Source organism: Chenopodium quinoa, unplaced genomic scaffold (genome assembly GCF_001683475.1).
Source record: "Chenopodium quinoa cultivar QQ74 unplaced genomic scaffold, ASM168347v1, whole genome shotgun sequence".
Classification (NCBI taxonomy): Eukaryota; Viridiplantae; Streptophyta; class Magnoliopsida; order Caryophyllales; family Amaranthaceae; genus Chenopodium; species Chenopodium quinoa.
Window position 1 is genome coordinate 266,394 of NW_018744240.1, and position 12,353 is coordinate 278,746.

The window sequence follows — 12,353 nt, forward strand, 5'->3', positions numbered from 1 at the left end:
CTTCATTTTTTGATTTACAATTGGTACCATTAGGAATTCTTAGCAAGTCAATTGTGCTACAACAGTTGATTGAAGAGATACACGAGCTGGAGTTATGAATCAAGTCATGGCTAAATCATATAAAGCATCAATCATTAATATCATAGATGAACATACAACAAGTGGTAAAGAATCGAAAAGGTTTTTAATAGATTGCTAACCGAAAGTCCTATGATTCTAGGGTTGTCTTTATTTATTTATTTTTTTTTAATAATTTTATTGCTCTTCAATTCTTTCAAATTACTTGTAGTCATGTATCTTAAATTATTGCATATTTTAAGCTCTTAAAAGTTACAATAAAGTAGGCTTAATTATTATCAAATAATTGCCTTTTAATAAAATTCTAAACAACTTTTAAATTTTTTGAAGAACAATGCAAATTGATTGATTATATCCATAAAAAATGGATTACTCCGTAATTTTTATACAAGAATTCAAAAATATATATTATTCAAAACTTTTATATAAAGTTTTGTGTAGTGATATTTCATAAACAAAGAAAGGTCTAACTCACGTGTCATGTTAGCGGACCCTTTAAGTATATTTTTATTTTTAAAATTTATTGGATAATCCTTCCATTTCAATATAATTAGCACAAATTGACGGGCACAATTAACACACAAGTTTGACAAAAAATAAATAAAGTATTAGTTAACATTATATAAAAGTTGATATTATGAAAAAAATATAAATACTACTAATTAAATAATATTTTATATGATACAGTAATAATTTTATTTATAATTATAAAAATAAATTAAAAAATTTAAAATGTGTCAATTATTTTGTACCAAGTAACAAAAATGAAAAAAAAAAACTAGTCATTGTTATAGACTTCTAATGCCAATCGTCTTATGTTGTGTTATGTCGGGCTTATAATTGGCTCTTCCCTGCCTAGCTATAGTTGTGCATTTTCACACCGCTTGATTTGGTAAAAACTGCGGTTTGCAGGAGTTTCTCCACCCCCATCAATATCCAGTAATCCAGAATGGCGTGACGTAAAAACTTTTATTGGAATTACAAACTACGGAGTATCTGGTTACCAGAATAATCCCTATATTTTAATCACAACTATCTGCTTTCTCTCTCCTCAACTTAGCTTGTCACATTCATCTTCCTCCAACTTTTCAACAACAACCCTTCTTCTTCCTTAACCCAGATCAATTACCAAATATTGGAGAGAAAAATCCCAGAAAATGGGGACAGAGGTAGAGATTACAGAGCCATTAATCGAAGAATTAGAGGGAAAAATCAATGAAACAAACCCAGTTGAAGAGATAATTCCTGAATGGCAAGATCAAATTACTATAAGGGGATTAGTAGTGAGTGCTTTATTGGGTACTCTTTTTTGTATAATTACCCACAAATTAAATTTGACTGTTGGAATTATCCCTTCTCTCAATGTTGCTGCTGGGTTATTAGGGTTCTTCTTTGTGAAATCATGGACTAGTGTGCTTAATCAATTGGGGTTTTCTGTCAAGCCCTTTACTCGTCAGGAAAATACTGTCATTCAGACTTGTGTTGTTGCTTGTTATGGCCTTGCTTTTAGTGGTAAATTTCTGCCCCCCGTTTTTTTTTTTTTTTTTTGACTAATTTTGTAGTTTATGATTCTGTATTCTTTGATTTGATTTGATTTTATGTTTGTTTTGATGGGTTTTCATTTTGGTAAATTTTGGTTGTTGTTACTTTAATGTAGCTCTTGATTTGATTTTGAGAAATAGTGATTGGTCTAATTAGTTGACTAATTTTGCATGTATTTTTTACTGGTAGATGATGATGATGGGTTAGTTGGGAACAATGAAAAACTTTGATATTGAATTTAGATTGACAGGAACATTGACTTTGTAGAATTACCTCTGTGATAGTTGTTTGATTCACTGTAATCAGCAATGGAACAGGGGCTAACGTTGGGGTCTTGTATTTGTTTGATTTCTCGTTGCTGGTAAGTCGGCTGTGTTCGAATTTCTTGGTGTGAGGTATGACAGAATTAAGGTAGTTTAACTTGTAAGCTCAAGCGAGATTGATCGATTCATTAATTGAGTCTAGAGAATTTGCAGAAAATGTGAAGTTTTTCTGGGAAAAAAGCTACCTTTTTTGCTCTGGACAAATTGCATTTTGATGGAAAACATCTTTTTATATTACAACATGATTTTTGTGAAGTAATTTTAAGTTTTTAGATTTTGCTAATGCTCAATGAATTAATCTGCAATAGTGCCCATCTTCTCCTTTACCTATCTAATATTCATATACATAACTATGTAGGCCTGCATAGTGATAGGTTCTTATAGTAAGTATCCTAATAACGTGAAGTAATTAAAGACTCGATTTATTTAATGGTACTTATTGGATCTTAAGTTTGCAAATCATATTGCTCAATTTAACTTACAAGCCTGCACTGCACTCAATCTCACTGTAGCCAACAGCCTATTCTTATGTTAGCTCCACCATGAAAAAATGTTAGTCTCATCAAATCTCCTTTCCCTGTGATCCCCTGTAACCCTTTTGCTTCTTTTGCATGTTATACCATTTGCTCAGTTGTCAGAATAATCCTTCATATATTTGTATAAATTGACCACTATGTTTATAAAGTGTGTACCATTGTATTGTGAACCAAGTGATGCTGGATGTAAGGTGTTATATGGCTTTGAGTTAGGCTTTGGGAGGCAGGAAGACCTTTGTTGTGAAGGGATTTATGGAACTTAGAGAAAGGTAAATTATGCTTAGTTGTTGATTGAAAGAATTTCTTGGTGACTGTAGCTGGTGTTGATGTTTTCTAATATGGTGGTTGTGAATGTTGAATTTAGCTAATGGGGTTGATGGAGATGCTAGTAAATTGGACTATCCTTGAGGATTGTGAATTCCACAAATTACAAGGCATTATTGTGAAATCCCTTCATCCTGAAACGATGTTTTAAATTAACTTTTGACCTTGATACTAAGAGTACCCATGTGGCTAGATCACTTTTCCATTCATTAAATATATTCTCGTGTGTAAACATGCGCCAATCCATATTATTAATCATTGAAAAGGCAATTGAGTAAATGTATAACTTAATTTCATAGAGAGATTTTTGAGAACTTTATATGTAATTTCCTGAAAATTAATTTGGCACTTAATATCAGGATTGAAGAGTCTTTTCTCATTTTCTTTTGAGGGAAAACTTTAGTGCTTCATATAGACAAACTTGTCCATGAGTAATTATGGGGCCACCTCTGACAGACATTGGTTTACCCAACATTGTTTATAACACCAAAAGGCACTAAATTTGCAAGGTGACGGGCTGTTATCCCTTCTTACATGAGTCCAACCCACAATATTTAGCGACTTAAAAAGAAAATATCTTTTAAAAGGGAATCAAAATCCGAAAAATAGCTCAAATTCTTGTTCAAATGAGTCCAAATAGCTTCTAATCTGACTTAATTGGTATCTTTTTTAAACCAACCATCATGAGCTTTGTCTGTCATTGAGCGCATGGGTCTGAATGCCGGTAGAACTTTTTTGAATTAACTGGCAATGAATTGGGAATACCAGTCATTCTAACCTAATCACTTTGTGTTGTGATAATGCTCTTTCTATCCAAGAATATGTGCTTTATTGTTTGTTAACTCTTCTCTTTATTGATGAATACTGAATAGATGCTGTTTTTCTGTTACTCTTGATCTTCATGGCTACATGTGTTTTCGGCTCTTATTATTTACTCCATAATACTTTTACATTGTTTCATCAAGATTTTCCACTGAGTTTCCCCCTTCTTAATTCTTGTTTATGAACTAGATTATTTGTGTTTCTAAAGTCTGTTTGAATTTGAATTTGCTCAGGTGGTTTTGGTTCATATTTGATAGCTATGGATGAGAAAACTTACAATCTTATTGGCCCTGATTATCCGGGTAATCGAGCAGAAGATGTGATAAACCCTGGTTTGTGGTGGATGATGGGTTTTTTGTTTGTCGTTAGCTTCTTGGGACTTTTTAGTCTTGTCCCACTTCGAAAGGTATGTTCATTTACACATTGGATGTTGACTTTAAACGTGGATATAACATGTAAGTAAAAGAGTGATATACTTTGTTGTTGATTAAGCAGTGAAATTTCTCTTTTTGACAAGAATATCTGATTTGCTTTATGGGTTGCTCGAGGCTTTATTACATTGCAGCACACGGTCACATACTATCCACTCTGTCCCTTAACCCAATCTTTAAGCCTGTGTATGAGTAGTACATATCATAAGGTGCAATAATAATAGGAAAGTTTAGCAATTAAATTGGTACAGAGAGAGAAGCACACAAGCACTACACATTTAATCAAGGGTGAACTTGAAACTTCTTTGTAGCTTCTTTGTTATTGCAGAAGTCAGGCTGTGTACATTAGACTTCCCTTACTCCGTCTGGGATGGGATCTTCTTTAGGGGCATGAGGAAATTTAGTAAAATTGTTAAAAGATACAAGGATTTTAGGAGATTTAGTATAATTTAGCCTTTTTTTTTCCTGCTATTGAATAATAGTGTTTTATCTGGTTATCAAGGTCATGGTGATGGATTATAAGCTCACATACCCAAGTGGGACAGCCACAGCTATGTTGATTAACAGTTTTCACACAACAACTGGAGCTGTGCTTGCAGGGTAAGTAATACTAGTAGACATTATACATCCAAATGTTGGAAGCAAAGAAATTAATTGTGGAGCTAGTTTCATAAATCTAAAGTCTCATGAATACCAGGCAAAAGGTTATATCTTGAAGGTGTACTAGCCAAACAGTCATATTTTCTTAATATAAGTTGTTTGATCTTAGATTTTTACTTGTCCCATTGCTTCACAGGCAGAGCGCTTTAAATTATTTTAAGCTATGTTTCTTTTGTTGCATAAGGTGTGGTCGTCTCTTACCTATGTCACCAGGAAACATATTGTACTTGAAGCTTGTCATAATTAAGTTATACGTTGTATGTAGAAATCTTCTTATATAATCACTCATATGTTAGGTTAAATCCTTATACCCATGTTTGACTGAATTATGTTGTTTCATTATTCTTAACATTAGTTAGGCTACAATACAATCAATAGCACAACATATGGTCTTTGTTTGTACTATTTGTGGTAGCAACTACTCAAGAACACCAAGGAGGAATTGAATATACAGTTCTGCTAATATATCCTTTTGAAAAGGGATATTGCCTCTTTATTCTCATATATGAGTTCATTTGGTCCTTTCTTTTAATGTGTATAATTTCTTCATTTGCAGGAAACAAGTAAAATGTCTTGGGAAGTATTTAAGCATTAGTCTAATCTGGAGTTGCTTTAAGTGGTTTTTCAGTGGTATTGGTGACTCATGTGGGTTTGATAATTTTCCCACTCTTGGCTTAACACTATTCAAGAATACGTAAGCTTCTTTGACCATCTGTTTCTGTTATAAATCTTTCCTGCTTGCAACTATACAGTATTTTATATGAATGTTGAAGTTCCTGTTGTTTAATATTGTCTAGCTCTACTGCCAGATTAGGTTAAGCCTTGCAATAATTGAGTTATATGTAGAGTAATTAAAATGAGGTTGAACTAGGACTTGTAAAGGCACAACAAGCTCAATTTAGGATTGTTAATTCCTTGTAATATCAGCCACATGAATATATGGACGAGTGGCTGATGGACTCATGGAGGGATGTGATAGGCATGAAGATGAATGACAATTTTTTTATTTATTAGTAGTGTATAATGACTTTGTTTTCCGTATGTTATAAATTTGGTGCTCTGACTATACCCTTGAAAGCCGGCAGATAATTGCATGAGATTCTGCAAAAGACTATAAACTTAGTATACTGTAATCTCAGTGGTTTTATAAACATTTTCTGTATCCCGACTGAAAAAAGTTTGTTGCCTAACCCTGAAATGTATTCTTAAAGAGGTTTACAAGTGACTTAATACCCGGAGTAACGAGTAATATGGCTTTAGAAAGTTTGTTACAGTGATAGTTACTGAGTTTTGAGGAATGAAGAATGGAGCTAGTACTTAATCTAGTGACTAAGTATATATGGTGCCGTTGCATATAGTGCACAAAATGACCCAGAAGTAAGGAAAGAACAGGATGGAACTTCGTTATTCCCCTGAGCTGATGGTGAAAGATTAAATGAAAACTTTCTTACAAGTATCGGGCTAAGAACAATCCATCCATATAAGCCTTGTTCTTGAGATAGGGACAACTGGGTGCTGCTCACTTTGCAGAAGCTTAATACGAACAGTGTTATTAAATAAGAAAGTAGCTATGTGAGTAATGTGAGGTTAAAAGTGAATTAGGAACTTTCTTCGACGATTGCCTTATCTTGACTGGCAAGCCTTTTTTTCCTCTTTTTTTTTGGCAGCTTTCTTTAACCTCCATTTCTTTTGGACCCTATGAACCTGATTCTTGGCCTATCATAGTGGTGTTTGCAAGTGAAGAACCTGCTGGCTTTGATCTCTAACAACAACCCTACAACAACCAGCACCTTATATGGTCTCTGCTCCATGAGAGCTTATTTTAGTTCTCTTTGCTCACTTGTCAGCCTTTGATACTAGAAACACTAATGTGTAATTTCTACACTTCTACCTATCCCGCGCATAAAGGGTGTTTTTAGTAATTCATGTATTAATCTATATTGCTAAAGAAAGTTCGTGTGATTTAGAAATTTAGAAATTTTTTTCTCATGCTTTTGTCATGCCTAACATACTTATTTGCTTTTTATATATATGCAGATTTTACTTTGATTTTAGTCCAACTTATGTGGGATGTGGGCTTATCTGTCCGCACATAGTAAATTGCTCTGTACTATTCGGCGCAATTATTTCATGGGGGTTCCTATGGCCCTATATCTCAACACATGCCGGAGATTGGTATCCTGCCAATCTCGAGAGCAATGACTTCAAAGGACTTTATGGATATAAGGTATTGTGACTCTAGCTGGTTAAAATAAATTCTGTAAAATATGGATATAGAATTATGCCAAAAGATTGATAATCTGCTAACGAACGGACTCAATACAATATCAGATATTGTCCTCATGACTGCCCCAACATTGATGCTGTTAGATATATCCATTTTGTTTTTTTTATCTTTCGTTATGGTGATACATGCTGCTTTACACTCGCATATTACAATATTGGTTTCTGCTCTCTGGGCATGGAGGCTACGCAGTAATACATAGTACTTGATTCATTTCTTAATATGGTATTTTCCAATTGTAAGAGAAAACTTCATACTTGTGATGTATCCAGGTATTCATTGCAATAGCCCTCATTCTCGGTGATGGTCTCTACAACTTAATCAAGATAATTTCTATTACTGTAAAGGAATTAAGCAACAGTAGAAGCAAAGAGAAGCTTCCTATCATGCAAGAGTTACCTGGTTAGTTGTCTATTTATACATTTCGAGGTCATTTGATGAGCCTGCTATGAGCCTATGAGAACTGCTAATGGAATTCTAGGCATTTTTATTCTAATTTGAATAAAGAAATTAAATTCATTCCATGACCAGAAATCTTCAGAATAATCTTTAGATTTTTTATTTCATTGAATAATTGTACAACATAAGCTCCTTGACAGGCCAGAAGAAAAATTACTGTTTGACAGTTGTCTTAACTAATGATCCTTATATTTTTAGCACTTGATTTTTCAGGCTCAGAGGATTCCAAATTGCATCTTGAGCAAAAGCGAAGGGATGAGGTATTTTTGAAAGACCGGATTCCTTCCTGGTTTGCTGGGGCAGGATATGTGGGCCTTGCTGCAATATCCACTGCAACAGTGCCAATGATATTTCCACCACTCAAGTGGTATCTAGTTCTCTGCTCATATATAGTTGCACCTGCTCTTGCTTTCTGCAACTCTTATGGAACAGGGCTTACTGATTGGAGTCTAGCTTCAACATATGGGAAAATTGGTCTTTTCATGTTTGCTTCCATAGTTGGATCCAATGGTGGTGTCATAGCTGGGTTAGCAGCTTGTGGAGTGATGATGTCAATTGTTTCAACAGCTGCTGATCTTATGCAAGATTTTAAAACTGGATACCTCACCCTTTCTTCGGCCAAATCTATGTTTGTGAGCCAGCTGATTGGAACTGCTATGGGTTGCATACTTGCCCCTTTAACATACTGGATGTATTGGACTGCTTTTGACATTGGCTCACCAACTGGTCCTTATAAAGCACCATATGCTGTAATATTCAGAGAAATGGCAATTTTAGGTGTAGAGGGCTTCTCAGAGCTGCCTGAGCACTGTCTAGCTCTTTCATGTGGGTTTTTTGTTGCTGCACTTGTCATAAACCTCCTGAAGGATATTACACCTTCCAAAGTTTCGAGATTTATTCCAGTTCCAATGGCAATGGCTGTCCCATTCTATATTGGAGCATACTTTGCAATTGATATGTTCGTTGGGACTGTCATACTATTTGTGTGGGAGAAGATAAATCGCCAGGGTTCTGAGGATTTTGCTGGAGCTGTCGCTTCAGGTCTAATATGCGGTGACGGAATATGGACAATACCTTCTGCCATCCTCTCCATTCTCAGGATTAACCCCCCAATCTGCATGTACTTCGGACCAACTGCTAGCAGTGGAACATGAGTTTATCTGTAGTTCTGTACCCTTCCTTGAATTTCCTCCTTCCAAGCTGATTTGTAAATACTCCGTATTCCACTGTGGAAAAAACAGTACATTTATTGTAGCTGTGATCTTTATCTAGTGTCTATTCAAGTTTTTGCTGTGTATATGCATTCTAGGATGGATAAAGCCCGGGAAAAAAAGAAAAGTTCTAAAGACTTTAAATGGTTGTTTGTTTAGACTTTGAATAGAAAATTCTATTCTATTAAGAAAGAGCCCCCCAAGCTAGTCTACCTTTTAAGATTATTTACAAATTACAATGTGCACGATAAGTTAATGTTGTCAATATTTGTGTACAATTGCATGCTTACTTGCTTAGAGACAATTGTTTGTCTAAACAAAAGCGCTGTTACTACTCCTTTGTTTTAAATTAAGTGTAATAATTTGACTTTTTATATTATTCGTACACTAAAACTAACCAATGTTGTACAATGCTTTGTAGTGTGTAAAAAATTACTATATACTTGTATAGTATGTTGTTAAATTATACATGACTTGTATTTTCATACTACCAATTTTTTAAATAAGTGTACTACATATTAACAAATAATTAAAGCTAGTAATAATCAAAATTTAAGTATTGACAAAGTGTGTACATCAAATTATTGCATGAATTAGCACTCCCTCCATTTTTAAATACTTGCTCCACTTTTCATTTTCGACCGTTTTTATATACTTGCTCCATTTTCTTATTTGGAAAGTTTTTACAATATTTAATTCATTTCTCTCAACTAGTGGACCCAACATAAACCATATTTTATTAGTTTCATATTCTCTCTCTTCCAATTCTTTCCACTACTTTCGCTTTTTATAATTTTATATTCTTCTACCTACCCCACTACCTCCCTATTTTATTACTTTCTCCAATTTCTCCTAAAACTCCGCACATGGAGAAATGAAGCAAGTGTTTAAAGACAGATGGAGTATAAAACAGAGGGAAGTGTTGGGGTGGCATTTTTGTTTCAAAAAAAAAATTAAATACATCGTATTATTCATCAAAATAATATAATAATTTCAGGAAAAAAAAAAGATTAAAAAAAAAAAGAAAAAAGAAAAAAGAAGAAAAAAAAAGAGAAGAGAACAGAAATAAGGATTTCCCTCTGGTTTTAGTAGGAAGTTGGACTGGTAGTTAGCATTGTCTCTAACTAACCTTCTCACAGCATGCACTATACCACGAAAATCTCTAACATTCTCATCTTTTTCCCCAAACTAAAACCATGGATACTCCAGAAGCCCGAATTAAGGACCAAATCACCCTTCTCGAAGACGAAGAGGGCAATATAGTAAATCTACAACAGCAGCTAAAGGATGCTCAGAAGAAGAATATTGAGTTTGCTGTGATCATTGAGGAGCTCACAATCGAGAGAGATTGCCTAAAGACAGAGTTTTTCGGGGTCGAGGCGAAGGTTAGGGAGAGGGAAGAGGAGTTGTTAAGGAGGATTAAAGATGGGTTTAGGGAGAAAGAATGTTTAGAGGTGGAAATTTATGAGGGTATGAGAGAAAGGGAGGAGTTAGTGAGGAAACTTGATTTTGGTTTGAGTGAAAAAGTGGGGTTATTGAAGGATTTTGAAGTTTTAAAGGGGAAGAATGAGGAGTTTGAGGTGAATTTTTCGAGGGGATTCGAGGTTTTAGGCTTGATCAAAGAGTGTTTGATCAAGGTAAATGATTGTTTTGATGGGAAAGGATTGGAGGAAAATGTGTCGATTTTCGAGAGAAGATTGATGATAGATTGTAAGAGATCAATGGATGGTTTGTTGGGGGAGTTGGATTTTGTTTCGAGGTTGGCGAAAAGGGTTGAGGATAGAATGGAAGATTATGGAGATATTAAGGATTTTTTGAATGAAGTTGAAGATTATAAGAAGAGGACTAAAGAGTTTGAGGAGAATTTGTTGAGAAACTTGGATGTTCTTGACTTTATTACAAAGTGTTTGATGAGAGTTGATGAGTGTCTAGATCATAAAGAAGTGGAAAGAATGTGGGTTGATCATAGTGAATGCCATGGTATTAAAGAGCAAGTGTTGAATGTTGAGGAGAAATTGGAAGTGTTGATGTACGCGAAATTGGAATTTGTATCAAGGATTGCTAAAAGGGTTGAAGAAAAAATGAATGCTCATCTAGAGAAGGTGAATAAAGAGAAGAGGGCATTAGAAAGGAGTGTGATGAGTCTAACTGAAGAGAATCGAGACGTTAATGCCTTGCTTCGTATTGCGTTGGTTGAGAAGGAAGCAGTAGAGAAGAGTCTTAGCAAGTTGAAGGGTAACAATGAACAAAGGAGAGTTCCCTTGTTGCAGTTTGCTGAGAGGGGGCTGCAAAGAGTTGGGTTTGGATTTATAATAGGAGGCGCTTCCAATGAGCAACATGAGGATCAAAAGAAAATAGCTGATCAAGCTTCAGATTGTATAATGTCTGATGTTAGCAGTGAATGTGAAGAGGAAGTTGTGAGTTTGGTACATACAGCTCTCCATTACAATAGTGTTCTGTTTGCTTTTAGTTGTTTTGATATACAGTACATTATTCAATATATTGATTGCTTAGATCTTTACAACTGAATGTTATGTTTAGCACTGTACTCTGAAGCAAGTACTTCATATAATATGTCTGCAATCCCTTGGTTAGGCCTCAACTGTGGAGAAACTCATGAAGGGCCTTCGACTCGAAATTACTCAATTATGGAGAGATTTGGAGGATTCCAGGTATTACTATCATGAATTTCTTGAGTTTTAATGATTTAGTTACCTTTGCCCTGGAAGTTCTTTGCATCTTTGTTGTCAATATTGTAGCACTATCCTAATTCCCTTTTTTTTGGTGTTCAAAACAGGTCTGACACTGAGCGGTTACAAAGTTTAACAGAGAAACAAGCTCAAAAAATCACTGAACAAATTGTTTACATCAAAGAGTTGGAAGAAAGAGAGAGAAATCTGACTAAAAATGTACTTCGTAAATTTCGTTTTCATGGATTATTTATGGACCAAAGATTTATTACTTTGGTTCCTGACTTTCAATTTTTCTATGATTTTAAGGTTGAGGAGCTCCTCGTTGAAATAAAAGCAACGGAAGAGGAGATTGAGAGGTGGAGAGAAGCCTGTGAATTGGAAGTAGAAGCTGGAAAACATGTTGCTCAGGAGCATAACAAAGTGGTAAAACCTGATAAGTTTTGGATTTTATTTGCATTTAAATTTATTGAATCTCAGCGCAGAAAACTAACAGCTTTCATACTAGGTTGCTATTTTGAAACAAGAGTTAGAGAAGACAAGAACTGCTTTGCAAGTGTCAAACAAGAAGTTAAAGTTAAAGGAAGAAGTAGCTGTTGCTGCAATGGTAGCACAGTCAGCTGCAGAGAAGTCTCTTCAATTGGCTGTCAATAGGGCAGCAATATTTCGAGAGAGGATTGAAGAACTGACAAGACAAGTGGAAGAAGATGAAAGCAGACATAAGAATAACAGACGCAGGTTGAGACGTATATGTTGGCCATGGCAAGCTCTTTACCCTGCAGCTACTAATACTAGGGTTCGGAATTTGGATATAAAACATATGCTTCCGGAAATGCAAGCCCTTCATCAAAGAATTTAAAATTACACATAAGGAGCTTCTTCCTCTTTACATGTTGTTGTCTTCTTTCTGACTTTGGTTGTTTATATTCATCTTCGAGTGATCCTTTGGTAAATATGCTCATTATTGAACTGGTGAACATTTATGCTGAATAA

The 12,353-nt window shown here is 34.8% G+C and overlaps 2 protein-coding genes across 2 annotated transcripts; both read left to right on the top strand.

The window, feature by feature from the left end:
* The first annotated feature begins 807 nt into the window (after window positions 1-807).
* Window positions 808-9,044, top strand: LOC110694648 (probable metal-nicotianamine transporter YSL6). Its single transcript, XM_021871811.1, has 7 exons — window positions 808-1,590; window positions 3,859-4,031; window positions 4,559-4,656; window positions 5,273-5,410; window positions 6,754-6,943; window positions 7,273-7,402; window positions 7,673-9,044. Exons 1-7 carry the CDS (start codon window positions 1,236-1,238, stop codon window positions 8,611-8,613), a joined length of 2,025 nt encoding a protein of 674 aa, XP_021727503.1. The 5' UTR covers window positions 808-1,235; the 3' UTR covers window positions 8,614-9,044.
* A 466-nt stretch (window positions 9,045-9,510) lies between these two features.
* LOC110694650 (uncharacterized protein At3g49055-like) lies at window positions 9,511-12,229 on the top strand. Its single transcript, XM_021871813.1, has 5 exons — window positions 9,511-11,096; window positions 11,266-11,342; window positions 11,468-11,579; window positions 11,670-11,786; window positions 11,869-12,229. The coding sequence occupies exons 1-5, from the start codon at window positions 9,867-9,869 to the stop codon at window positions 12,217-12,219; spliced, it is 1,887 nt and encodes a 628-aa protein (XP_021727505.1). The 5' UTR covers window positions 9,511-9,866; the 3' UTR covers window positions 12,220-12,229.
* The last annotated feature ends 124 nt before the right edge of the window (window positions 12,230-12,353 follow it).

Bases quoted from the DNA above. Each gene is read 5' to 3' on its own strand.
- LOC110694650 (XM_021871813.1), top strand. From the start codon at position 9,867: ATGGATACTCCAGAAGCCCGAATTAAGGACCAAATCACCCTTCTCGAA. The intron at 11,097-11,265 runs GTACATACAGCT...TCCCTTGGTTAG, and splicing joins AAGAGGAAGTTGTGAGTTTG to GCCTCAACTGTGGAGAAACT. The intron at 11,343-11,467 runs GTATTACTATCA...TGTTCAAAACAG, and splicing joins AGAGATTTGGAGGATTCCAG to GTCTGACACTGAGCGGTTAC.
- LOC110694648 (XM_021871811.1), top strand. From the start codon at position 1,236: ATGGGGACAGAGGTAGAGATTACAGAGCCATTAATCGAAGAATTAGAG. The intron at 4,657-5,272 runs GTAAGTAATACT...CTTCATTTGCAG, and splicing joins ACTGGAGCTGTGCTTGCAGG to GAAACAAGTAAAATGTCTTG. The intron at 6,944-7,272 runs GTATTGTGACTC...TGATGTATCCAG, and splicing joins AAGGACTTTATGGATATAAG to GTATTCATTGCAATAGCCCT.